General features: G+C 43.8%; 1 protein-coding gene across 1 annotated transcript in view; it reads left to right on the forward strand.

The window, feature by feature from the left end:
- The window catches only part of IQGAP1 (IQ motif containing GTPase activating protein 1), a 256,627-nt gene that overhangs the window by 176,435 nt on the left and 53,169 nt on the right, over positions 1-27,023 (forward strand). The window contains exons 16-23 of the mRNA XM_073618560.1: positions 9,357-9,447; positions 12,053-12,220; positions 12,531-12,673; positions 18,815-18,985; positions 23,805-23,888; positions 24,024-24,095; positions 24,180-24,249; positions 26,417-26,625. Coding sequence (XP_073474661.1) covers positions 9,357-9,447; positions 12,053-12,220; positions 12,531-12,673; positions 18,815-18,985; positions 23,805-23,888; positions 24,024-24,095; positions 24,180-24,249; positions 26,417-26,625 — 1,008 coding nt within the window. The remainder of the gene's footprint in view (positions 1-9,356; positions 9,448-12,052; positions 12,221-12,530; positions 12,674-18,814; positions 18,986-23,804; positions 23,889-24,023; positions 24,096-24,179; positions 24,250-26,416; positions 26,626-27,023) is intronic.

Raw genomic sequence — 27,023 nt, forward strand, 5'->3', positions numbered from 1 at the left:
GGGTTAAAAACCACCGCAAAGCACCTCTGCAGAGGCACTCTGCCGGAGGTATAGTCGTGCTGTCCCATTGAGTCCAATGGGCAGGAGTGGGGAAGGAGCCATGAATACCCCAGCGTCGGGTGCTTTACTGTCAGTATTCGGCTGCTAGCGGGGCAGTTTTATCCCCCCTCCTCCCCCCCCCCCCCCGCTAGCGGCCGAGGAAGGGTTAAAAACCACCGCAAAGCGCCTCTGCAGAGGCACTTTGCCGGAGGTATAGCCGTGCTGTCCCATTGATTCCAATGGGCAGGAGCGGGGAAAGCGCCATGAATACCCCAGCGTCGGTGGTAAAGCGCCGTTATTGTTAGCGGCGCTTTACTGTCGGTATTCGACTGCTAGCGGGGCAGTTTTACCCAAGCCCCCCACCCCCCCACTAGCGGCAGAGGAAGGGTTAAAACCACCGCAAAGCGCCTCTGCAGAGGCACTTTGCCGGCGGTATAGCCGTGCTGTCCCATTGATTCCAATGGGCAGGAGCGGGGAAGGAGCCATGAATACCCCCGCGTCGGTGGTAAAGCGCCGCTATTGGTAGCGGCGCTTTACTGTCGGTATTCGGCTGTTGCCGGCGGTATAGCTGTGCTGTCCCATTGATTTCAATGGGCAGAAGTGGGGAAGGAGCGGTGAATACACCGCTCCTTCCCCGCTCCAAAGATGCTGCTAGCAGGACTTTTTTTCCCGTCCTGCCAGCGCACCGCACCAGTGTGAAAGTCCTCGGGGCTTTCACACTGGAGACAAACCGCCTGCAAACCGCCCCAGTGTGATAGGGCCCTAAGATTTTTTTTTTCTTTCTGCCTCTAAACACCTATGTGTGCATGGGCACATAGGCTAACATGCAGAGGAGTTGCCCCTAACAACAGCGTTAAAAACACCCAGTGTGAATGAGGCCTTATTTTTTGGAAATAATGACATGCTTTATAGGGCAGCTAGAGCAAAAAGAATTCCGGCCATGAGAGTGTAAACAAGAGTTAAAGCTTCCAGCCAGATCATGCATTGGCTCCGGTGCAGGGTGTATGAGAATTTGTACAGGAACTGATTTCCAGTCCAAGCATTTCCTCCCGCTGCTGAGCTGGGGCTGAAATAACCATTTCTATTCGGTGAGCTCAGGAGCTGCCAGACTGGGCTGTACAACTTGCCTGGGCAAAATTGCCTTATTTAGTCATGAGCTCTGAAATGTACCCAACACACAGTGACTTCACATGTTGTGGGACAACAACCAAGTTTAGCAAATTATTAGAAAAACAGAGATGAATATGTGAAACGTGAATGTTTGCCGTCTCTGGTTGGTTGGGCACAGAAGACTCATATGTCCTCTAACTTAGAGCAAGGTTTTGCTCTTTATTCCTCTATCTTTTTATATGAGATGTTTGAACGGTTGTTGTATGTAAGGTTTTGTAAAACATACAAAACTTTCAACAAAAACTATAAAACAAAAATAATGGGCACAAAACTTTTTTTTTCTCGCTCAAGCCTGCTGAGATAAAACAACCTGAGCAGGAGGAATAGCAATTCGTAGGTCCTATTATGTCCTGAATCGAGAGGCACAAGGGAGTCCATCAAAAGGTCTTGCAGAGGTTACACTGCCAGTATTGCACATATTGCTTAGGTTCTTCTTTTCAAGTTCTAGCCTTCTCCTCCTTCATTAGCACTGACTCATAGCTAGCCGTGTTTTAATATTACTGTATATGTTTCTGCCCATTCATTCTCTCACTTCCTCTATGATTGTCATCTCCAACACACTCACACATTCTTCCTCCCCAACAGGCAAAGCCACAACTTCCTTACCCCCAGATCACTTTTGGTGAATTCACCGCTCTTTACCCGTCATGGAAAATAGTACACAGGGGTTTGCTTATGTACTTCATTTTTAGTCATTTACAACAATTGTGCAATTTGTTTTAGACCTGGTTCACACCTATGCAGGTTGCAGTTTGCATATTCCAGGTGCATTTTGCATTTTTCAATACATGTTTTTTATCCATTGAAGTCTATGGAACCAAAAACCAGAAAAAAAGTCCCTGGCCCTTTCCATAAAATGCGTGACCCATAGGAAACCATGTTAAATGGACTGTAGTGTGTTTCTGCAAAACTGAAATGCACTAAAAAAATGCATAGGTGTGAACCAGGCCTTACTAGAAAAGACTGATATTAGTGGAACCATTTCAGTGCTGACTTTAAAAAGCAGGCCTGTTTTGAGCAAGAATAAATAGTGGGGATTCTGTTATCTTTCAATGTAAGAAAAATAACGATAGTTTAGCTACATTCCAGTGGTTAGATGTGCCGTGCATTCATTTTTGGGAGTAAAGGGATTATTTGTTGAAGAGTTATTTACACCCTTCAGGCTGATGCATCGTGTACCTTTTTGGTCTCCTCTCCAATGTGATAATGCTCACAGTATAGAGCACTGAGGCTACATGTACACTAGCCTACCCTGACTGCAGCCAGGGGAAAACGCAAAACAAGTTTTTGCCGTATTTTGCATTTTTCTGCAGCCAGTTGTCAGAACGTTCCTATCCTGAGCACAATTCTTCTGTGTTCATGAGAGGGAGGTTAAACCTCCCCTAAATGTGGCAGGTCCTAAACTCTGCTAAAAGCCTATGTGGACACATGGACACACAGACTTTTATGAAGTTGAGTTTAGGAGCTTTGGCGAAAAAAGCCAAAAGCTACTAAACTCACCAGTGTACACGAAACCTAATAGACAGACATCCCAACCTGCAAAAACTAATTTCAGGGAGGTGGCAAATCCCTGCGCGGCAAAATATTTTATAAGTCGCGTTTTCAATATTTTTTCATAGTGCTTCTGGGGAAGGGGGTGGGTGGTATGTGGCAGTGGACAGTGTCAGTAGTTTTTTTTATTTTTACGTATTGATTTTTTTACAATTGAATTTGTTTTTAATTGTTCTTTTTGGGGGGAGGGGGTTGGGGCAGGGGAGAGTGGTGTCAGTAGTTTATTTTATTTTTTTACACTTTTTCATTTATTTAGAATTTTTTTACAATATTTTTTTTAATATTTTTTGGGGGGCTTTGGTGAGATATCAGGGATCTAAACAGAACCCTGACATCTCCCCTTTGAGGCAGACATAGGGACTGAGGACACAGATTCCCCAGTCCCTTTCTCAGCACTAAAGATGAATGAACAGGAGACAGAGGCTCCTGCTCATTCATAAACTGAGCAGAGTAAACACAGTTTACTCTGCTCAGTTATCATAGGACACAGGACCGATCTCGCTCACTGTGTCCTATTCCTGACAGTATCCGCCCCCCCGCAGCCTGCAGGAGAGGAGAAGAGGGGAGCCGGCTGCGGGGGATGAGGGGGTGGGGAGGAGGAGGACAGGAGGGGCGGAAGAGAACACGGGGGCCAGAGGAGAACAGGAGGGGCTGGTGAAGGACACGGTGGGGGCCGGGGGAGGAGCACACAGAACAGCCGGGAATGATCGGTGCGGCGCGGAACAGCTGTAATCACCGATCTCCCTGTATAGCTTTTTAGCTGACAGCCACAGGAGGGAGAGAAGGAGAAGCGGCTGTCAGCTAAAAATCGATACAAAGGAGATTAGTGTTCACAGCTGTTCCCCGCCGCACCGATCATTCCCGGGAATTCGCAAGGCGCTTGTCCCTTGCGGGAGACTTGAGATGTATGAATAGATGACAAATCTTCCAGTAGGGACACCAGTTCTGGTGTCTAGTGACATATCGGGATTCCCTCATTTTTTCAGGGATTTCCTCTCACTACTTGTATGGCTATGGCACAGAAATTGAAGGGAAATCACCCCAGTGGCACACAAATGGCAAAAAAGTTACACTTTGCCCCTGTGAAGATTATACTGTATAATATAGTACACTGCAGTAGAGCAATGTTCCATCATAAATTGACAAGAATTTGCTGTATTAGTTCAATTTCTTAAAATCGAAAATCTATTTTAAAAAAATGTATCCTCTCATGTTCATAATGTCACTGATAGTTCCCATTCTTCCCCATCCATGGTTGGTATCTCCCTATAGAACTTTGGTCCTTAGCACCTAAATGTTCTCAAGCAGGACAGATCAGAAGCTGCCACCACAACAACTAGTTCAACTATCAGACTTTATGTTTGGTTTATGATTTATTTGATCTCGGCCAACTTCTTGGCCTTGGAAGAAATTATAGTTTTGTATTACCAGAGAGCTTTTATAAAGGGTAAGTAGTGTTTGCTGCTTCTTAATGTAAACAGCTTGTGTGGTCTCTTGGAACAAAAACTGACTATGACTAGTCATCACTGGAGGGTTTTATGAAAGGCCTGTGTACAGAATACAGCTCATTATGAAATTATCTTTTTTTTTTCTTTATCTGCAAGGAAAACACGGTGCTGCTTGTTGCTTAAAGATCACGTCTTACACACAGGAAATTGAGGCACCATTACTCTGGTAGAGCACAATTAACTCTTTGTTTTCATCTCCTTTAAACTTCCCTTCATTTATACGTAAGAAAAATAAATCAAATTGCAATTTTTGTTGCATATAATAAAATATCACATTTATGAGAACGCTGAAAATTTGTATAAAATCCAAGTAATGTAATACAAATAAGTGTTTGCATGAGCATCACTGTGCTAGATACACTTTTGGATTGAACCTTTTAGACCATTTCTGAATGAGTCTTTTGATATAATGCTAATATTGACATCTAGACACTTAGCCTGGCTAAGCTGTTCTGACCTTGCCCACTTAGGGTTAGCCATATTGAGATGGTTTCAATAACCCTAGATTTGGTTGACTATAACATCACTGTGTTCACAGTTTTGAGTAATAATGCATTAGGCTCTCTGTGTCCTCCCAAACGCAACTAAATTTCATCACTGTGAATTCTTTAAGACCAGCTGCACACATGTGAGATGTAGTAACACACTGTTGTAACATGCGTTGCATGGCCATTCATGCACCACAGTGTGTGCATGGTCATTCATTTTTAAATGCCACCCCAACACATTACATCATTGCAACTTGCAGTGCTCTATAATGCGTGTCTAGGTCAGTTGTGGTACATTGGCATAGCACTCACATTTTGGGCAGCAGCAACTAAAAAAATTCTCTTGCAAAAGGGGCTTCTTTGCACTGCAAGGTTTAAATACTCAATAAAGTGGTTGTAAACTCTCCCCGACGACTTTGTCCCATGTAAATCAGCATAAAAAACCCTAATGAACACTGCTTGCAGATATTTCCTTACTTGCTTAGTATTGTTGTAATCCTTTTTGTTCTTTAGAATGACTTCACTGAGCATGCCCAGATCTCCCGATTTATGGCACACTCTGTGTACTCGTCTGTCTATTATCAGGACTTCCTACTGCACAACACTGAAATCCCACAAGACTGCATAATCACTCAGAGCTTCCTACTACGCACCATGTGACATCACATGGAGTGTAGACTTGGGCATTGGACATCATTACTGCAGCCTTATCAGCTGAAGCTGATAAGACTGACACAGGCAAACACTAGATAATTGGCACAAGTAAATACTATGAAATAAAACAAGTCAGCTATGAGCAGTGAAGCAGGGTTGCCATAGAAACGTTGGATTGAGGAGGAGGCTTGGTTAACAGTACAGGAAGTGCTCAATGTAAGGGCGGAAATACACTCTACTGTGGACTCAGAAAACAATACTTAAGTTGGCGCTGCCTTACCCCTGGAAACAAGTTTTTTAAAGTTTCTTTAAACAGTAAGTAATATGCGATTTGGGCTGGATTACAGTGGCTATAGTTTGATAATTTACTTATTATAATGTACTAAATGAAAAGCAGCATCAGAGTGGGAGAGTTTACTTCCTCTTTAAGTCTAGGTGTAGAGGATTAAGCTGTAATTTTTAGCTTATTCCTTGCCCTGGCAGGCTTCCACCATGCTATGAAACCTTTACTCAAAGCCTTTCCCTTCACCACTCAGCTAGTTGTAGGCCTTCTGACGTCGTCATGTACAATGCTGGAGAGAAGGGGGGAGTGCCCGCTGCTGAGGGAGTGAGGAATAAGGTAAAAATACTTGCTTATTCCTTTATCCCTAAACTAAATTAGCATTTAACCCTTGCGGTGTGAAGGGCTCCACTGCAATAGTATTTTTTTATTTATTTTTTTTGTATCCTGTAGTTCAGCTTTAAGCTCTGTAATGCATGTGCATTAACCACATCAGACTGTACAAAAAAAAAAGGAATTGTGGAAGCTGTCATTGATTTGATGATATTTTGGATTCACAGGATTTCCAAGATCTCACCAGAAAGACCATTGACATCACTTCCACCCAGGAGCCCCTGGGTGTGGGGGAGGGCGGTTTAAAATATAATAAGCAGACCTTACATTCTGGAGCAATGGCCACTTTAAAGCTGAATTCCAGGAATTCAGCTATTTTGTAAAAATTACAGGCATATCATGGATTAAAGCGGTAGTAAACTGCATCTGACCTTAAAACGAAGCTTTCCAGCGCTGTCACCACTGTAGGCACTTCTATTTTCATCCGGTCTTCCTTCTAGGTTTGTGTCCTCCAGCTGTGTGATTGGCTGCGCCAACGATGACGTCACTCCTGCCCATGTGTGCGGGAGTCACAGACCACGGCACGGAGCTCTGAAGAGACAGAGCAGGTATGCCGTCCCTTCAGAGCGCATGCAGTGTGAATATCTCCTAAACTGTGTAGGTTTAACAGTACCTACGGTTAAGCCTATAATAAGGTACAAGTAAAAAAAAATTACTTTACTTCCACTTTAAGACCCCTTTCACACCGGGGGCGTTTTGCAGGCGCTATAGCGTTAAAAATAGCGCCTGCAATGCGCCCTCAAACAGCTGCCTCATTGTCTCCAGTGTGAAAGCCAGAAAGTCCTGCCAGCAGCTTCTTTGGAGCGGTGAAGGAGCGGTGTGTTTACCGCTCCTCCACCGCTGCTCCCCATTGAAATCAATAGGGCAGCGCTGGGATATCGCCGGCAAAACGCCGCTATTGTGGCGCATTGCGGGCGGTTTTAACCCTTTCTCGGCCGCTAGCGGGGGGGGTAAAAGCGCCCCGCTAGCGGCTGAAATGCGCCGCTAATCTGAAGGTAAAACGCCGCAAAAAATAACGGTGTTTTACCGCCGACGCTATGGGCGGCCCGGTGTGAAAGGGCTCTAAGTGCCTGCCGCCTCATAGATAGGTTTATTGTGCTCCAGGAAGATAACGCTACACACTGTGGTCTCAGTTCCTTCAAGAGCAGAGTTGCTGGAACTGCTATGTTCGCCCCTCTCCTCCTTCTGCTCATTCACAGAAGCCTTTGTATTATGTGAACTCAGTAACAAAATACAAAGGGTTCTGTGAATGAGCAGGAGGAGGAGAGGGATGGGCATAGCTGCTGTGTGTGCTTCTCTCCTCTGACAGCTAGAGTGTGTCACATATAAGTAATAGAGATAAGTCCCAGAGGTGACATGCACCTAATTGGACTTAACTCATAGAGGAAGATTTACTACAACTGGTGCACACAGAATCTGGTGCAGCTGTGCATAGTAATCGATCGGCTCCTAACTTCAGCTCGTTCAGTTAAGCTTAGACAAAAAAACCTAGAAGCTGATTGGTTACTATGCACAGTTACACCAGATTCTGTGTGCACCAGTTTTAGTAAATCTTCCCCCATAGGGTGCCTGCACTTTTTGCAAAATTGCTGAATTCTTGGAATTCAGATTTAAAGTTTACTCTGGGGTAAATAAATACCGACCAAATACATTTGTTGTGTGTATTGTTACATGAATCTTTGTGTGCCTTGTGTATTTTTTCTGGATCTGTGCAGTAACACAGTGTAAAACGTTGTGCAGGATCTTCCTGTAATAAAGACTGGTCACCTCTGCTCTTTCTCCTTGTGCGGGGCTACTGGTCTTGTCTCCGCCCCCTCCTATAGTTTTCTGCAGAGAAGGTGTAGTGGGTGGGGCCTGCTGGGTCCCTCCCACAGCTCTGCTCTCTGCTCAGACTATGTACAGCACAGTGATGATGTCACTGCTACTTTTAAAAGCTAATAACTGGGTTTGCAAACCCTATAGATGCCCACAAAGTGGATTTATATCCTTTATGGTTTTTGACAAATCTATTTAATCAAAGTTTTTGTGCCCAGAGTTCAATTTTAATGATCTCAGATATACAGCTGAGGCACTTTAGACTCAGGAATGTCTAGACACAGGAAGTTCAATTATGTTTTTCATGGGGAGTTTTAAGACAAAAGGTGCATTTTTTTTTTGGGGTACTGCTAGGCCTGAATAGCATTTCGAAATATTATTCTTTTTGTATGTATTTTTATACATACAATATTGATCATTTTAATTTTTCTGTATGTTTGATCTCAGCCCAGGTGGTAATTACCAAAGTGTATGATATTGTATAATGGGGTTGCTTTACTAAAGGCAAATCCACTCTGCATTGCAAGTGCAATTGGAAGTGCAGTCGTTGTAAATCTGAGGGGAAGAACTGAAATCAGGGGAAGCTCTCCTGATTTTATCATCCAATCATGTACAAGCAAAAATGCTGTTTTTTATTTTCCTTGCATATCCCAATCGGATCTACAGCGACTGCACTTCCTAGTGCACTGCAAGTGCACTTGTAGTGCAAAGTGGATTTGCCTTTAGTAAATGAACCCCCATGTCTGAAAAGTATGACAGAGGCATTCATATAACATTAAAAAATAAACAGAGATATAAATAAGAATGGTGGGAATAGAAGGATCACTAAGGGCTCATTCACATGGGCTCTGAGGCCCACAGCTTGCAAGAGCTGCGTTCCTCTATATGCCCAGAGCACTGCCAAGCCATGTGCAGCCAACCTGGGACAATCGGCAGACCCACCCGAGCCTGGAAAGGCACATTTTAACGAAAAATGCAATTAACATTTCAGATGTTCCCTATAACAAAGATGTTCAGATCCACTTTTAATAACACAGTACTGCTGTGCCATGTAGCCTGGAGCTTATGTCCTAGATGACCGTAAAGTGTCTTTATTCCAGTTTCCTACATGCCATTGTTCCAGACTATTTTAGTCCCAAGTTATAGCAAAACTTCTTTACAGTTTCTCAGAGGTGACGTTATATACAAGATTAATTAGTACAGAAAGGGTTTTAACTGTACACAGATTTTCATAATGATGTCTTCACGAATGTTATTATTGATCTCAGAGGAAAGCCGCCTTCTCCTCCTGGTTACTGCATAATTCTGTTGAGATAGACAACAGTGCCCTCTGCTGGTTGATGGTGTGATGTTTATCTTTAGGAAGTATTGTTCATATGTGCTGTAGATGATAAACAAATCATCTTTACAACATGGCTACTAGTACAAGCATTTATTTTTTATGGTTTGCCCCCCTAGGAAACAAAAGATGACTCTGCAGTTCTGTGGCTGGATGAAATCCAAGATGGAATAATCCGCTCCAACAGCGAAACAGAAGACGCCCAAAGATGTATGTATCTATGTGAATGTAGTCTGGTTTCTTTTCACTGGTTATAAATTGTTGGTTTGCTTTGGTGGTTTATATATAATTTAGTCCATTTTCTTATAGCTTCATAGATCATATGTAAGTTCCCCAGGCGTCTACTTAGGATTCAGAGGGTTATGCTTGTGCCTCAGCTGCTTTTCTTCCCTGTGCAAAGTCAACGTAGATGTTAAAGTAGCTTGAAGCAACACCATGATCAGTGGAAGCAGTTGAAACCATACTGCTTTGGATACATAAGGGCTCTTTCACACTGGGGTTCTGATCAGGCCCACATGTCAGTTTTTCAGGTGGATATGAATTGAAGATCTGTTTTCGTCTGTTGGCAGGTGGTTATAAGCAGATGATCATCTCTCAGTCTGTCTAGGTCCAGAAAAAACGGTGACCTTTTCTGTTTTTTTCATTCACCGATTTGAAAGATCGAAAATAAAAGGATTCTAATAGGCAGAGACCTAATGGGCGAGTTAGGCTCCGGTAGGAAAAAAACAGACACTGTTTTAAAAGTAACATCTGTACTGTTCAGCTTAGATTCAGCAAGGGACCCGTTAATGGATTCTCTGCTAATTGGATTCGAGGGCAGGCTTGTGAAAGGACCTTAAATTGATTGCAATTTCTTGATATATATTTTTTAAATAACAAACATGTTATACTTTCCTGCTCCACGCAATGGACTTGCACAGAGCAGCCCTGATCCTCCTCTTCTTCGGTCCCCCACTGGCGCTCCTGGCTCTTCCTTCGTCTTCGATATCCTTTAGCATTCTGTTGGAGAGCAAAAGTGACGGTGCTTGCACCAGATTCCTTTGCCTGTCAGGGACAGGTACATGAATCTAATGCTAAATGCACTGTGGCCGAAATGTTTATACTGGATGCTCCTTCCTCACTGTGCTCCCTCCACGGTCACTGCGTCCGTCATACTGACAGACACATGGCCAAGGAGTTGTGTACTAGGAGCCGGTGGAGCCTGATGAGGAACTGAGAGACTAATTCCCCATCGAGTCCATTGTACTTTTTTTTTTTTTGGGAAAATAATCTTTATTGAAATTAGGCATAAATTTATACAGCACATTTGAGGTCTATGCATAGAAATATAAAATATAGTCACATATGGTACGTTTACATACATCAGTGCCTTGTGAGGCTGGCATTGCATAACAAAGGTATACCTATTGTTAATAATTCGGTGAGGTTCTAACAGACTGAATTGGAATATTTATTATATAGTTGTGTGTTTTGGTTGTTAGTTTTTGTTAATCTTGTTTTCACGCATTACTATACACATGTCTCCCCGTCTCCCAACCATTTGTCGAGTCCATTGTACTTTTGATTGACAGAGCATGGTTGTGGTCGGATTGATAGCCACTATTAAGTCTATAGCGGCTTTGGAATCCACCCATTGCCATGCGCTGTCAGTCAAAAGTAAACTGGACCTGATGGGGAACTAGTCTCTCAGTTCTCCATAAGGCTCAACCGGCTCCTAGTACAAAACTCCTAGGCCATGTGTCTGTCAGTATGACGGACACAGTAACCGGGGAAGGAGCACAGTGAGGAAGGAGCATCCAGTATAGGCAAATGAACAAAGGAACATGCAGAGCTGTAGTGTGACTAGACAAGCTCCCTGCTTATCTACCTCTAAGCTCCCTCCCCGACACAAAATTTCAGCTGCTGGTATCTCGTATGTCAGAGAACTTGTCAAAAGTGACCCTCCTGATAACAGAGGAACAAAGCAGCAGAAAGAAAAGGCATTTAGAGCTTTGGTGAGAGATAAGTAAACACTACTGATTAGGGCTGGGGAAAAAAATCGCTTTAAATCTTGAATCGAGTTGAGAGGACAAATCGATTCAAAATTTAAGCAAATCGTTTTTTTTAGATTTTTTTTTTTTTTTCACCGCGCCGGTCCTGAGCAGCTGTGGGCAGGAGTTTTTAGGCGAGGCTGCGGCTTCGGCCTAGTCCGTGAGGCTGGACACCGCGGACTAGGCCGAAGCCACAGCCTCGCCTAAAAACTCCTGCCTGCAGCTCCTCAGGACCGGTGTTCTGCCGAGAAAGTTCCTCTCGGCGGATAAGGACCCCCTCTACTGCGCAGGCGCAGCGCTTGCGCAGTAGGAGCCGGCGGAAATGGCCAAAGCCGAATAGAATAGAAATCAGCTGTACAATGGCGCCTGTAAGAGGGCCCCTCGCGGGCTCGCTTCGCTCGCCACGTTTCTGGCACGGCCTCGATGCATACTAGCACATTATGCCTTTTTATCTTGCAGGTTTTTTTTTTTTTTTTTTCAGCAGGTTTACAACCGCTTTAACATAACTAATAAGCACTGTCTAGAACACTTTGCTCTGTATCTATTCACATTTAATGTGATCTGTATTATCAGTCTGGAGAGCAACATGAAATTGCCTCAGTAGATTTGATATATAATTAGCAAATGAACACTTATGATTAGTGGTCAGAGATTTCTATTTAAAGTGACTTGCTTTCCCCATTTTTATTTATTTTTTGACGTGAAAATATGTCCACATTTCTGTACTTTTGTCTTAATCAAATCTCCTTATTGTCGTATTTCTGAATTGCTCTTCTTCATTCCAGTTGCTCGTGGTATCTTGGCTATTAATGAGGCTGTAGAAAGAGGGGACAGTGCCCAGACACTCAGCGCCCTGCGATCTCCAGATGTTGGACTGTATGGCGTGACGGCAGAATGCGCTCAGACCTATCAAAACGAGTTGTCAGAAGTGAAGAGGAATAAAGCAGCACAAGGTAGAATTCTTTTCAGTACAATAGGAAAGCAATTCATTCCCAGCAAATTAGGAACTACAGCACTATACAGTTAATGATGAAATGAATGAGGTATACACTACCTTAGAGCAAATCAAAATAAACTTACTTTGAAAGATTACGTAAATGTAGAACTTGGAGATGACCTAAAGGCATGACTTCTGCTGTGTTCTGTGCTTTGCATTATTGGTGAACATTCATCAAATGGGGGAAATGTCAGCCATTACTGCATTGATCTATATGACGTGTAATGAGAGTCATTCCTCTTTTGAAATGTCTCTTTGCCTTGTAGGAGAGAATGGAAGCGAATGGGTCCAGCACTGGGTGAAAGGTGGTTATCACTATTATTTTAATCTGCATACTAATGAAGGCGGATGGGAAGAGCCACCAGGATTTACACCAAACAATACTCATCTCTCCAAAGAGGATATTCAGGTAAGTGGAAAAAAAAAGGTGTCTTATCGTCATATAATATAAATGACTAGTGAGGGAAATGGTCTCTAATGAAAACATCCATCATTTTAAAACAGAAAGTGTCATCAAGTAAGGTGTTTGCTAATTTAAGCAATATATACTTCAATATATTCCATCTAGGTCTAAACATTCATCATCTTATTGTACCTATAAATATCTGGAATGCTAGAAGTTGACACTTCACCTTTTTGTAATGTTCTTCATGTATGTAAGACAAGAACAGAGGAGGATTTGCCACCTGTGCCTGATCAGAACAACTGTCAGGGGATTTTTTTCTTTTAAGGGGTATGTTTCTACAGTGGAAATGCTTAGTGCAAAAATATCAGTGAGATGGACAACAAGCACTAGTGAAAGGTAGAGTTCCACCAGCAACACATGCTCATCTTCCCTTCACCGTCTCCACCACTCAGTTCAGCGTCAGGAGCAAAGAAAGATACCCCTAACTTCCAGGTATGAGAAGTGTATGACCCCTCCCCAATGTAAATGCTCTGATGCATGCCAAAGCACCCATCCTTTTACACAAGGGCAGGGAGGAATTCCTAATCCCTGTCTAAGCTTGAGGTTGCAACTTGGAGCATACACACCGTTGACTACCCTGTGCTACCCCTCTATTGGTCACCAGGAAACGTAAGCAGGGCTGTCTTTAACGCAGGGCAAAAGGGGCAGCTGCCCCAGGGATGGTACCTATGTAGGGTTATAGTTATTTCACATCCACCCCCACCCCTATGCACTGCCTGAAAATAGTTAAGTGGATCTGATTATTACTCAAGAGATGAGGGTGAAATTGAATGTTGGGGGCGTTGGCGATTGGTTGGGTGCCTGCAGCCTATGCAGTGATTTGCAAGCTCAGTAAGGTAATCCTTGTCTGGGAGAGCACCTGTCAGTCCCAGACACAGTCACAGCGACCCCTCTCCCTCACTATGCCTGACAAGTCGCAGACCATCGGCCCACTGAAGAACATCTTTGCCGGAGGGTTCGGGGGGGGGGGGGGGGGTGCTTGGTGTTCGCTTGACATCCTCTGGTCACTGTCAGGGTGAGACTGCTAGGAGGACAAGGCAGAGGTCTGTGGAGGGGGAATTGTGTATTAATAGGGGTAGTATGGGGGAGGGAGTCCTGTGTAATGATTGGGGTAGTATGTTGGAGGGGAGTCCTGTGTAGAGATAGAGGTAGTATGGGGAAGGAGTCCTGTGTAATAATGGGGGTAGTGTGGGGGAGGGGGATCCTGTGTAATGATGGGGGTAGTGGGGGACCCCAGAAGAAGAGGATCTGGGCTGCTCCATGCAAAACCATTTCAGAGAGCATGTGAGTATTGCATGAATGTTATATAAAAAAAAATAAGGTTTGGATCATGTTAAGTGTTATGTTTATGGTATTAGACTTAGGGAGAGGTTCATAAATAGTAAGGGGGTGGGGGGTGCGTTGGTAGGTGGAACAAATCTGCCACATGACTCACCGGCCATGTGGATGGGCTCTCCTCCTATCCCAGAGTGTTCTCTTCAGCGTTATGCAGAAAACGTTTTAAGGCAGGGGTCTCAAACTCATTACCTGAGGGCCACAAGACAAGTTTTCATATTCCATGGGGGCTGCATGCAAACTTTCAAACTTCAAAAACAACAGCACTGCTGTCAGCGGACACATTATTAAACCCCCAGCACTGGTGTCAGCGGACGCACTATTAAACCCCTGCACTGGGTTCAGCGGACGCACTATTAAACCCCTGCACTGGTGTGAGCGGACGCACTATTAATCCCCAGCACTGGTGTGAGCGGATGCACTATTAATCCCCAGCACTGGTGTGAGCGGACGCACTATTAACCCCCAGCCCTGGTGTCAGCAGACGCATTATTAAACCCCAGCACTGGTGTCAGCGGACGCATTATTAAACACCTGCACTGTTGTCAGCGGACGCACTATTAAACACCTGCACTGGTGTCAGCGGACGCACTATTAACCCCCAGCACTGGTGTCAGCGGACGCATTATTAAACCCCCAGCACTGGTGTCAGTGGACGCACTTTTAACCCCCAGCACTGTTGTCAGCGGACGCATTATTAAACCCCCAGCACTGGTGTCAGTGGACGCACTATTACCCCCAGCACTGGTGTCAGCGGACGCATTATTAAACCCCCTGCACTGGTGTCAGCGGACGCACTATTAACCCCCAGCACTGGTGTCAGCGGACGCATTATTAAACCCCCAGCACTGGTGTCAGTGGACGCACTTTTAACCCCCAGCACTGTTGTCAGCGGACGCATTATTAAACCCCAGCACTGGTGTCAGCAGACACACTATTAACCCCCAGCACTGGTGTCAGCAGACACACTATTAACCCCCAGCACTGGTGTCAGCGGACGCATTATTAAACCCCAGCACTGGTGTCAGCAGACACACTATTAACCCCCAGCACTGGTGTCAGCGGACGCATTATTAATGAATGGTTAATGGGGATATGGCGCTCCCTTGTGGGCTATACAAATGTCAATGACATAAACAGTGACTATATAAATAAATAGTGATCCAAACCCAAACGATGAGAACTGTGAAATCCTTAGTGGGTGAAACTCATAATAGATCATAAAAAATTATTTGTGGAAGTATACGTGTACGTGTTGGCAAACCTTAGTTTTAAAAAAGAAGAAAACTACTACAGTGCTGCTGCTATGCAGCTAATTAAAAATACCAACTTCTATATATGCAAAATTCGTGGCATGTGTATGTAGACCAGTGCAAGAATGAGCATATGACAGTGCAATATATGTAATATGACAGTGCAATGCTGCACCTACATATATATTTGACCGTACACTCCTACTTTTAAATCTGCAATACAGTGCAGTATAGTGCAATCAAGTCCAACAAGACTCTAAATGACCAGTGCAAAAACAAGTGTATAACAATGCAGTATGACAGTGCAATCCCACACATACGTGTATATGTACCCAACAATCCAACTTATAAATGTTCAATAAAGTGCAATATGTGCAATCAAGTCCAGCAAGACTCTAGATGACATCAAAATTTCAAATTAAGCAAAAAAGAGAGAGAAAGAGTCTGTCTCAAATAGTGCATTCCAATTTTGAATGGCAGCAAAAAAGTTCCAACAGCTTAGTGACTTTTGGTGCCCACAGAGGTAGATCCGTGACTTCTGTGCTCCCCTTTGGCTCCCCACTCACCAGCTTCCACTACCCCTGCAGGGGTGATAGACAATCTAGGATCCCAGAACCGTCCTCTTATTCGGTATCCCGTGGTGCTGCGGTGGAATGGCCTCTCTCCCAGGAGTTCCGGATTACCATTTCATACGATATCCCGGATGGGGATCAGCAACTAGGCCCTCAAGGAAAGAGATGCCACCTCATAGTGTAGTATGATAAAAAATCTTTAATACCATAAAACCATAAAAACTCCCCTCTCGGGGAAAAATACACAGCGTACTACACTATGGGTGAAGCCGAGAGCCAGGAAGTATGTCCCGCAGCGTGCGGCGTGCGGTTCAGCTGCGTTCCAGGCTCTCTCGCTCCGTACCCGGAAATGACGTAAGTGCGTAGCCCCGCCTTACGCGTTTCGTCATCGACGTTTTCAAAGGCCTTATTAAACCCCAGCACTGGTGTCAGCAGACGCATTATTAAACCCCAGCACTGGTGTCAGCAGATGCACTATTAACCCCCAGCACTGGTGTCAGCAGACACACTATTAACCCCCAGCACTGGTGTCAGCGGACGCATTATTAAACCCCAGCACTGGTGTCAGCAGACGCATTATTAAACCCCAGCACTGGTGTCAGCAGATGCACTATTAACCCGCAGCACTGGTCTGAGCGGACGCATTATTAACCCCCAGCACTGGTGTCAGCGGACTCACTATTAACCCCTAGCACTGGTGTTAGCGGACGCACTATTAACCTCCAGCACTGGTGTCAGCGGATGCATTATTAACCCCCAGCATTACCCCCTACACTGCACAAACAACCCCTCACACTCCACAAATACCCCTTCTTCACAAATTTCAACCCCAGTCACCCCACTAAGGCCCTTGCTGAGCCTCGGTGTGATGGATTACTTACCTCTCCTCATGGCAGTCAGCTTGTGGCCTGATCTTCTGCCTCACGAGTTCTCTCCTCCTGTTAGGTCCTGGCTTTAAGACAGGCCTAGTGGCAGGGCATACCGAGAATGCCACAGTCTCCCTCCATGAGGTGGCAGCAGGACCCTGGATCCAGGCTGGGCACAGCCTCCGAGGGAGCACAGCTCTGATCGAGCAGCAGTGCCTAGGTGGGTGGGGAGATGGGTGGATCCTCCCTCCGCTCTGTTCTCTCTGCTCTCCTGTGCTGTGACTGTGTTTCCTTTGCTGTGCGCGCTGGGCTGCAGCAGCATGCGGGGGAGAGGACACAGGGGATGGAAAGAGAGAAAGCTCCCAGCCTCTGTGCAGTGCACCCTGCGCACCCACCCAGCATCGGCCCTGCCTGCAGGCCATTTGTAATCGGTCTGCGGGCCGGTACTTTGCAACCCCTGTTCTAAGGAAACGACAAGTTCCACACTGTGCTCAGCAATTTTGTTTTTTTATATTGGATACAATACATTTTTTGGCAATCTTTGGCAATTACTCTTCACTTTCTGTTGTGTAGACTCAGCAAGATCTGAATGAATATCTTTCCAATGTAAGGATGCCCTCACACACGATAGTCTCAATGTACAATCTCCTTTAGATTTGGCAACAACTATGCAGTGCAGGACTGGATATAAATTGATTGAATTGTTTGGGTAGGTCGTTATACATAATTTTGGTAAATCTAAACTCTGTACAAAGATTATACGGTCAAATTGTAACATGCCCATAAGACAGTTTTCACGGGAACAAGTAACCACCTTGGAAGACTTCCCCCTCTATTCATCTTCTCATGGCATCTCAGAATTTTGGATTGACCATCACTTTCATTCCTTTTAAATACTGGTGATCAAAGGAAAAGGCTGCACACCATCGCCAATCTAACAGATTTATTGAACATGTAATGAACTGCCACCAGGACAAGGACAATGAAGCACAATGTCAGTGTGAAACGCGTCACCTCTATCCTCATCTGTGTCCTTGTCCTGGTGGCAGTTCATTACATGTTCAATAAATCTGTTGGGATTGGCGATGGTGTGCAGCCAATTTATTGTCTTATGGACGTGAGCCAGGGCTAGCACCCAGTCCATCCAGCCTTTTGGATTACAATACTCATCTGGAGCAGCAGCTTGGTTTTTTTTTTACAATGGTGATAACATGGGTCACAGACAGCAATAAACACCTGACAGTGGTTGAAATACAGTACATTTTTGTTTGGTACCCTTGCTTTGGTGAGAGCTTACCATAGCATTGCTGGCCATTGTAGAACAGAGTTATGTTTGCGGAGTACCATTGCCCTTTGGACTCGCCAGAATATGTCAGATTTGGTGTGGAGGCCATCTAAAAGTGCAGCAAGTGATTACAATTAAGTTGGCCATACACTATAAAATTTTCTTAATCAATTTTCTTTAGATGTACCTTCAACTATGTAGTGCAAGGGCCTGCCTAATTCCATACAATCTGAAAGTGTTTAGGTTTGAACCCATATTTATATGGTTTCGGTAAATCTAAGGAAAGTTGTACAAGAAAATTGTATAATGTATGTCCAGCCTTAGGCCCCATACACACTATTAGATTTTCTACAGATTTTTATCTTCATATTTACCAAAACCATATAATATGTGGTCAAACCTTAAGAGTTTCAATTTGTATCCAATCAGGCAGGCCCTTGCACTACATGATTTTGGTAAATCTGAAGACAAAAATCTGCAGAAAATCTAATAGTGTGTATGGGGCTTTAGTGAGAGTCATTTCTAATAATTGCCAAACAAAGACTTGCCTATTGAAAAAAGTGTTTTATTTCTTTAGACATACAGAGACTGATCGCAGCCAATATAATATCTACCAACAGTCTGACAAAACTATTGTTTCTTAAAGCAGACAAGCTTAGCCTATATAGGTGGCTACATTTAATTTCTCTCATTGCATAAAAAAGATTGACGGTGCTAATACATGTACAGAAATTCTGTTTTACTGATCATTTGCATATATTTGCCTTTTGCAGAGTACCATTTCAGGTGTTTCAGCTGCGTATAACCGGGAACAACTATGGCTCGCCAATGAAAACCTTATTACTAAACTGCAGGCCCGGTGTCGTGGATATCTCATACGCAGGCAGTTTAGCGATAGAATGAAATTCTTAAGGGAACAGACCCCTGCTATAACCTGTATTCAGGTGAGTTCTGCTTTACGAGGCATATCAGACTTTTTCGGGACTGCCTGTGCCTCTGCACGGATATACTAGTATACTAGTATATAAGGATATACTAAACGATATCCTTGTTCTCAAATAATTTATACACATCTACTATTTTAAAGCTGAATTCCAAGAATTCATACAGTTTATAAAATGAGCTGGCATGCTAAGAATTAAATCCAAAAAGGTGCCACCATCTATTTAATCTACATCTGACAGTTTTACCTGGGGCTCTGACAGGAGAGACACTGTCTTCTGACACACAGCATCTTTGCCTGACTCTCCCCTCCTTTCTGCTGTCCATTCACAGAAGCCTTTGTATTTTATAATGAGTCCGCATAATACAAAGCGCTATGTAATTGGGCAGGAGGAGGGGAGGGGCAGACAGGCACAGTGGCTGCATGTGACTGCAGCTACAGAAGCTGAGACCAGAGGGCCCAGTGTAGGAGTGCCAGAATTATAGCAATAGCTATGCTTGGGGCACTCAGTAAAAAATGTCAGTTAAAGAGAAAAGTCCACTAGGTGGCATGCACCTTCTTGGACTTAACTGCTAGTAATCCAGCACATTTTACAAAGTGGTTGAATTCTTGTAGTTCAGATTTAATGGCCCAGTAATCAAAGAAGGTGGCTACACCAACATACAGTGGGACCATGGAGAACGAAAATAGCCACCCTCTAACATTATGTCAGATCACAGCAGCAGCACAAAAAAAAGGAATTTGGAGAAGATTGAGAGCAATGGAATATGCTAATCTGAGTTAAGAATATGTAATTGCATAGAACTTTTTTTGTTTTCTTTTTGTTTGTTCTTAAAACCAAAGTATATTGTCAATAAATTGAGAGTCGTCAATAGCTATGCTTGTGAACATGATCTTGCATTTAAAGCGGGGTTCCAGTCATATTTTTGTTTAAGAGTCAGCAGCTACAAAAAGTGTAGCTGCTGATTTCAATAAACAGCCACTCACCTGTCCCATGATCCAGCGGTGCACTCGCCCGTGCTGTGTTCTCCCCGTGTCCTCCCTCGGTGGCACCGGCATCTCTACTATGGACACCCAGCTGTAACAGCTTGTAGCTTCACAGCTGGGTGCCCTCTGCGCATGCGTGTGCGGTGCTGCGCTCTGTAACTGGTCCCCGAAGTCTTCTAGGACCTGTCATGTGTCCCAGAAGACTTTGGGAGGGAGAACTTTCGCTTCTGATCGCCTAAGGTGACCAGAACGGAAGTGGGAGCAGGTACCTGTCAAAATCGGGTACCTGCTCCCCCCCCCCCCTCCTTCCCAAAAGCTCCATTTTTACAAACAGAAGTGGGGGAGGAGGCCTTATGCCGCGTACACACGGCTGGACGTGCGAACGGTCTAAACTCCGCCGGCATTTCCGACGGAGAGATTTAGAACATGTTCTATATCTGAGTCAGTCGGAAATGCCAACAGAAAAAGTCCGATGGGGCATACACACAGTCAGAATGTCCGACCAAGAGCTCCCATCTGACTTTTTCTGTTGGGAAGTCCGGTTGTGTGTACGTGGCATTAAAGCAGTTAATAAAGTTTTTTTTTTTTTTTGTTTTTTTTTTTAGCCTTGTGCAGAATGCAATAATTTAATACAGAAAATGATGATTTCATAATTCAGACCATAACCATCAAAGTGCTGGCTTATGCGTTAGCAGTTATTCAAATGTGCCCCCCCCCCTTTTTTTTTGGAGTTTTTCTATGCAGTTTGCACTCCTCTTACATATCTGTCCTATAAGGATCTGGACAGTAAATAAATCCGGTAAGACAGGAACATCTTGTAACAGTTAGTGTTTGCTTGTAAACAGTTGTGTACACATTTGTTTGGGATTGACAGTGCTTAAGGCCTCACCTTCTATTCACATGTAGGAGGTGTGCACTCAAGGGAAGTATGTGGAGGATTCAAGGACAGCAAGAACTGTCAGCAAAAAATACAAGAGGTCATTCTCGTGGGCTGCATCAGTACACATTTTATGTCTAATAGATTCTATTAATTCACAAATGTCACCATTTGCTGCAGCTATAAAGGCTAGAATGAAATTTAAACAGACACTTAATCCAAAATAATAGGCAAGTTAAAGGAGTGGTATTAAAAAAGTGGACAAGGTTTTCGTTACAGACTGAATTGTGATCCTTTTAAGCCCATCAGTCTTTGTTTCCTAAGTAATCGGTTTTACTATCGGGAAAACCGATCGTCTGTATGCTAGTCCGATGGACCAAAAACGACGCAAGGGCAGCTATTGGCTACTGAACTTCCTTTTTCTAGTCCCGTCGTACGTCATCACGTTCTAAACGAACGGACTTTGGTGTGATCATGTGTAGGCAAATCCGTTTCAGCGGAACTCCGTCAGAAAGACCGTCAGAGTCTACTCTGATGGAAAGTCCGGTCGTATGTACGCGGCATAAGTAAAAATGTTTACTGTTTTAAAAGAGAAGTATGGCTTCTGAAAAAAAAAAATTTTTTACTGCTGGCTCTGTAGTGAGAACTGACCAATCAAAGGCTGCAGATCACTCAGTTCTCTCCCTCCACTCTGAGCAGAGAGCTGTGACCGTTAGTCAGCGTCTCTCTGCTTTCCCTTTCCAGCACTCACTAGAGCATTGGGCTGTGGAGGGGGTGGGAGGGGCTGGCCCAAGCTCTTAGTGGATTGCTGACTGGATGAACCAGGTGCCAGTCGAGGCTTCTGGGTGGAATTCTGTCCATATGGTGACCACAGCCAGCAGCGGACTTCTGCCCGCTGTCTGCTGAAAACGGGTCACCGGAGTGCAGAACAGTTAGAAAAATGCAATTCTTATGCTGGGTTCACTACACACAGGCCGGAAGTCGGCCACAAACGCTTGGTTCAGCAGGACTTTCGGTCCGTGTGTACAGTTCCCTGTCCGACAGAAGAGGGCATGCTGGAAAACAAGCATCTGACTTGCATCCGATCAGCGCTGACAGAGGGGACGGTTCCCCTGTCAGAACACAATAGCACAGCAGGGGGGATAGCTGTACTAAGAATGCTTGTGTTAGGCCGGCCATAGACTGTTCAAATCTCAGCCCGTTCAGCAGGAACCAGCCAAGATTCGAGCTGTATGTAGGCAGGTTGAATGTACCAAGTTGGGTACAACCAGCCTGCCGGTTTAACATGCGATTATTGCTAATGGCTGCTATAGCTGCTAGCAAAATTCACTGTCTTCCCCTGGCAGAGATGGCTTTCCCTGTCCCCCCCCGCCAGGAGCAGACAATTGCTCGGCAGGAGGGATTCCGCTGTCAGCACTGTCTGTCTGTGTTGATGAGGGAATTGTGCAAATTTGTTGCAGGAAAGAAGTTTATCCCGTGTATGGCCTGCCTTAGTACAGCCCACAAGGTTGAACGAAAAAAAAAAAAACTTAGTGTGTACAGTATAGTGTGGTTAATCTAGTCTGACTTTTTTTTGTAATTAACTTATGCCTTGGATGAACATATGTTTAGTCCGAGCATATATAAATTTACTTACTGTTGACCGACTCACTACTAATCCTGAACGTCTCATGCACTCACTACTCTTTTGGTAAAAGAATACTCTCTAATGCTACCATTAAACTTTTTTCCTGCTAGTTTAAGGTCATATCCTAATATTCTTGAGCTTAGTTTTATGTTGAAAAGGCTGCCCTCCTGAACCATCTTAACACCCTTAATGTATTCAAATTTTTCAGTCATGTTCCCCTCTCCATTCCTTTCTCATGACTGTGTACATATTAAGTTCCCGCAATCTCTACTGGGATATTTTGTCCCCCAGACCATTTTTTGGTAGCCCATCTCTGGACCCACTCTGTCTTATCAACATATTTTTGTACACGAGGTCTCCAGAACTGGACTCCGTGTTCAAAATGGGGTCTAACCAAATATAAATATCAGCGTTTCTCAGTATTTTTTCATCAGAGGAACCCTTAAAATAATTCTTAGGTCCTTGGGAACCCCTATTAACACTAATTAGGGGTCATATTAAAGTTCCGTTTTATGTTGGTGGCCAGTGGAAAGAATGCCCCCCTACAGTGGTGGTCCAAATGCCAGCCTTACAGACAGCTAAAAAGATCATTGGTGTCCTGCAGCTGGCTCTGCCAGGTGGCATCGGCCAAGAACAATGCAGGGACTATCAAATGAGCGGTCAATCAGACACAGCTCAAGGAACCCCTAGCAACCTCTGGAGCAGTCATTCTTGACCAGGGTTCCTCCAGAGATGTTCTTCCTAGGTGTTCCTGTAGCTGTGACTGATTTCCCATTGGTAGTACCTACATAGTTCTGGGGCCAACGTCACTTGGCAGAACCAGCTGCGTAAAGCCAATAATCTTTTTATCTGTCTGTAGAGATTGCATTGTGACCACTACTATAATGGGGGCATTCTTCCCACTAACCACCAATGTAAGGGGCATTTTACCCACTGACTAACAATGAGTTGGTTTCAGCAGGGGTTCCCTTAGACTTGAAAATTATTTAAAGGCTTCCTCTTGAGTAAAAAGTTTAAGAAAGGCAGCTCTGGAGGAACCCCAGAGTTCCACAGAACACTGGTTGGGAATGGCTGGTCTATATAGTAGAATCAGGACCTCCTTCTGGTGATCATTTAGTGATGTACCTTGGAATTCTGATTGCTCTCCCTAAAGCCTGGTCACACCATTTGCTTATTTTGCACTCATCTGGAATGAGCACACGCAAACACTTTTCTTCTGTGGTTCTGGCCAACCCTGTACCCCCAATTCATACTCTGAGGGGATTGTTTTAGTCTTCCTATGTTCATCATTTCACACTTTTTCTTATAGACATTTCTGTTTGTTTGCAGTCCCATTACAGAGGACAGAAGCAGAGAAAGGCATTCAGAAGACGCCTGGAGTATCTGAACAATCACAGTGATGAAGTTGTCAAGGTATTGGAACATTTATCTTGCTGTTGTATAGATGGTAATTCTAGTTGTGCATGTGAAGTATTGAGATATGCGCCTTGTACTTCTTTGTAATAATTTGCAAATTAAATCTGTAACCTGTAACCAATTGTATTCTAGATTCAGTCCTACACAAGAATGTATCAGGCCAGAAAGCGCTACAGAGATAGACTAAAGTACTTCAGAGACCACGTAAGAGCCTTGACCTGTTCTATATATCCCATGTACTGCGGTATGAACACCACATCGCTAAATGCCTGACTCTCTTCTCTGCAGATTAATGATATTGTGAAAATCCAAGCCTTCATCCGAGCCAACAAAGCACGAGATGACTACAAAACCTTGAGTGAGTACAATATTTCTAAAGTGGAATTCCATCTGAAAGGCTGAGTTCCTCATTTATTCCTCCTTCCTCTACTACTCTTTGATGTTGGTTTTTTTTTTTTTTTTTGGAGTAAGTACCTATTTCTGACAAGAACCCCCTCCACTAGGCGATCTGAACATAAGTTCGCCCCCTCCCCTGCCTGCAACCTCCTGGGACATGTCACAGGTCCCAACATCCTGCAGGTTCATTGAGAAAGCGCAGTGCTACTCACGCATGCACAATGGGAAGCTGGCTATAAAGCCCCTGGATAGTACCATCTGGCTTCCTACATCCAAGTTAAACCAAAGACTGACAAAGAACAGGCCCGAGTGAGCACAGCATAGCGCTGGATCCCTTAAATGATAAGTGCATGTTTATTAAAAGTCGGCAACTACAGTATTTGAAGCTGCTGACTTTTCATTTTTAAGTTCTCTATTTAGGTCAGTTGTTTCAAGCTTTTTCAAGTGAATGCAAAGACTGTGTTTCTTTACCGGTATGCGAATACATTTTAGGTTTTGGTTTCCATTTTATTTATTACAGGTATTTATATAACGCTGACAATTAAAGCGGAAGTAAAGTAATTTTTTTTTACTTTTACCTACAGGTAAGCCTTATTATAAGGCTTACCTGTAGATAAAAAGAATATCTCCTAAACCTGTACGTTTTAGGAGATATTCCCCTCACAATGAGCCGCTGACTTCAGCGGCGCATGCGCTCCAGGGATTCTCGGCTGAAAGTCCAGCAGATGCCAGACCTTGCCGGAAAGAAGTCTCCCGCGCACATGCGCGGGAGTGACGACATCGCGGCTCCGGCCACTCACAGCGCCGGAGCAGTGATACCCGGAAGACACGCAGAGGGAAAGTGTCAGCTCCCTCGGCGTGGACCGGGTGAGATACCGGCGCCTCGTTCGAAGGTAAGTATTTCATAAAGAGCTAGTATGCGGTGCATACTAGCTCATCATGCCTTTTCCCTTACAGGTGTAGAAAAAAAAAAGTCAGCGAGTTTACTACCGCTTTAACACAGTACTTTATGTTGTACAAATATATATCAGTCCCTGCCCTCAAGGAGCTTACAATCTAAGGTCTCTGTATAACAGAGCATACACACACCTACTAGGGCCAATTTAGACATGAATTATTTAACCTACCAGCATGTGTTTTGGAGTGTGGGAAGAAACCAGAGGACCCAGAGAAAACCCACACAAGCACAGGGAGAACATGCAGATAATGTCCTGACCGAACACATCAGGGATCGCATGGCTGCAAGGCAGAAGTGCTAACCACTCAGGCCCCTTTTACACTTGTGCGACTTGGGACTGCAAAGTCGCTTGACAAGTCGTACCATTCATATCTGTGCAACTTCTTGTCACAGCAACTTCAAAGTAGTCCCTGCACTTCTTTGGTCTGACTTTGATGCGACTTGAGGTCCATAGACTTTAAGATTACACAGGCATTGCTTCAAGTTGTGCGGCAAATTTGCGTGACTTTCAGGTCGTACAGGTGTGAAAGGGGCCTTAGCCACTGTGCGGTCCATTTAATAAGTCTTTCCCATCTCTCTGAAATCATACCTCACTATTGGATTAAAATATTATCAAATTAGTAGCCACAAGACCCATCCCAATGGCTGGTGATGAGAAATCACATGACCTGTTCTTTGGTCCTGCGTCAAGATGGATAACAGTTTGGCTGCAATAGCATCTACCGAAAGAAGCATAATGGTGGCATCTACAATAAAATTACATTTTCTTATTTTTACTTTAAAACAGACCAGGCACATTACAATCTCCTTTCAATCTACAAGTAACTAGTTCTAGTGTGAGATGGTCAACCTAAACAATTCATTCAGCTCATATTCATCCATATAGGCCTTCACACCTAATAGTATTTGGTAAATCAAAAAGTAATAGTATAATCAATTTGTAAGGTGTGTGACCATCTCATTTTTAAAAGTTTTTTTACAATTCTGATTTTAGTAAATTAAGATGAAATCGAAGATCTTCTCTCAAATCTGTTCACTTCTTTGCTCTCTCTCGGTTTTTTTTTCTGAATCCCTTTTGCTTTCTGTTTTTTTTGTTGATGTAAATCATTAATGTGTTTCTCTGCTATGATCTGAGGTGTTCTGATTAAACTATGTACATTTCTGCCCTCAGTCAATGCCGAACACCCACCCATGGCAGTGGTCCGTAAATTTGTCCATCTTCTGGACCAGAGTGACCAGGATTTCCAGGAGGAGTTGGAAGTCATGAAGCTAAGGGAGGAAGTAGTGACCCTACTGAGATCTAACCAGCAGCTAGAGAATGATCTTAATCTTATGGACATCAAAATAGGACTTCTTGTCAAAAACAAAATTACATTACAGGTATGATTCCAGGATGAATGATATTTTTCTCAGATGTGCCTAAAATGCTCTCCATAACAGCTAGAATAGATAGGATGGACTGCAAAGTTCCAGGCAGAAAAAAAAAAAAAAAAAAACATCATTTAACAGTAACAAATAATACATGCATTAAAAATAAATCCTTTGATGTATATTTCAATACTGCTAGTTTGAGAACCTGAGTCTGTCATTGACCAAGTTGTTTTGCTTAAATTATGGCTAAAGGCAACGCTTTTTTTATAGAGTGGAGAGGGATTAGAATACCTTAAGCTTGAAGGGTAACTCCACTTTTGTAAAAAAAAAAAAATTAAAAGTAGCAAATAAAGTAAAAATATAGTGTGTAAAATTGCTACACAAGCCATGTTGTAATTTACAGTTAT

The sequence above is a fragment of the Aquarana catesbeiana genome, linkage group LG03, assembly GCF_042186555.1.
Source record: "Aquarana catesbeiana isolate 2022-GZ linkage group LG03, ASM4218655v1, whole genome shotgun sequence".
NCBI lineage: Eukaryota > Metazoa > Chordata > Amphibia > Anura > Ranidae > Aquarana > Aquarana catesbeiana.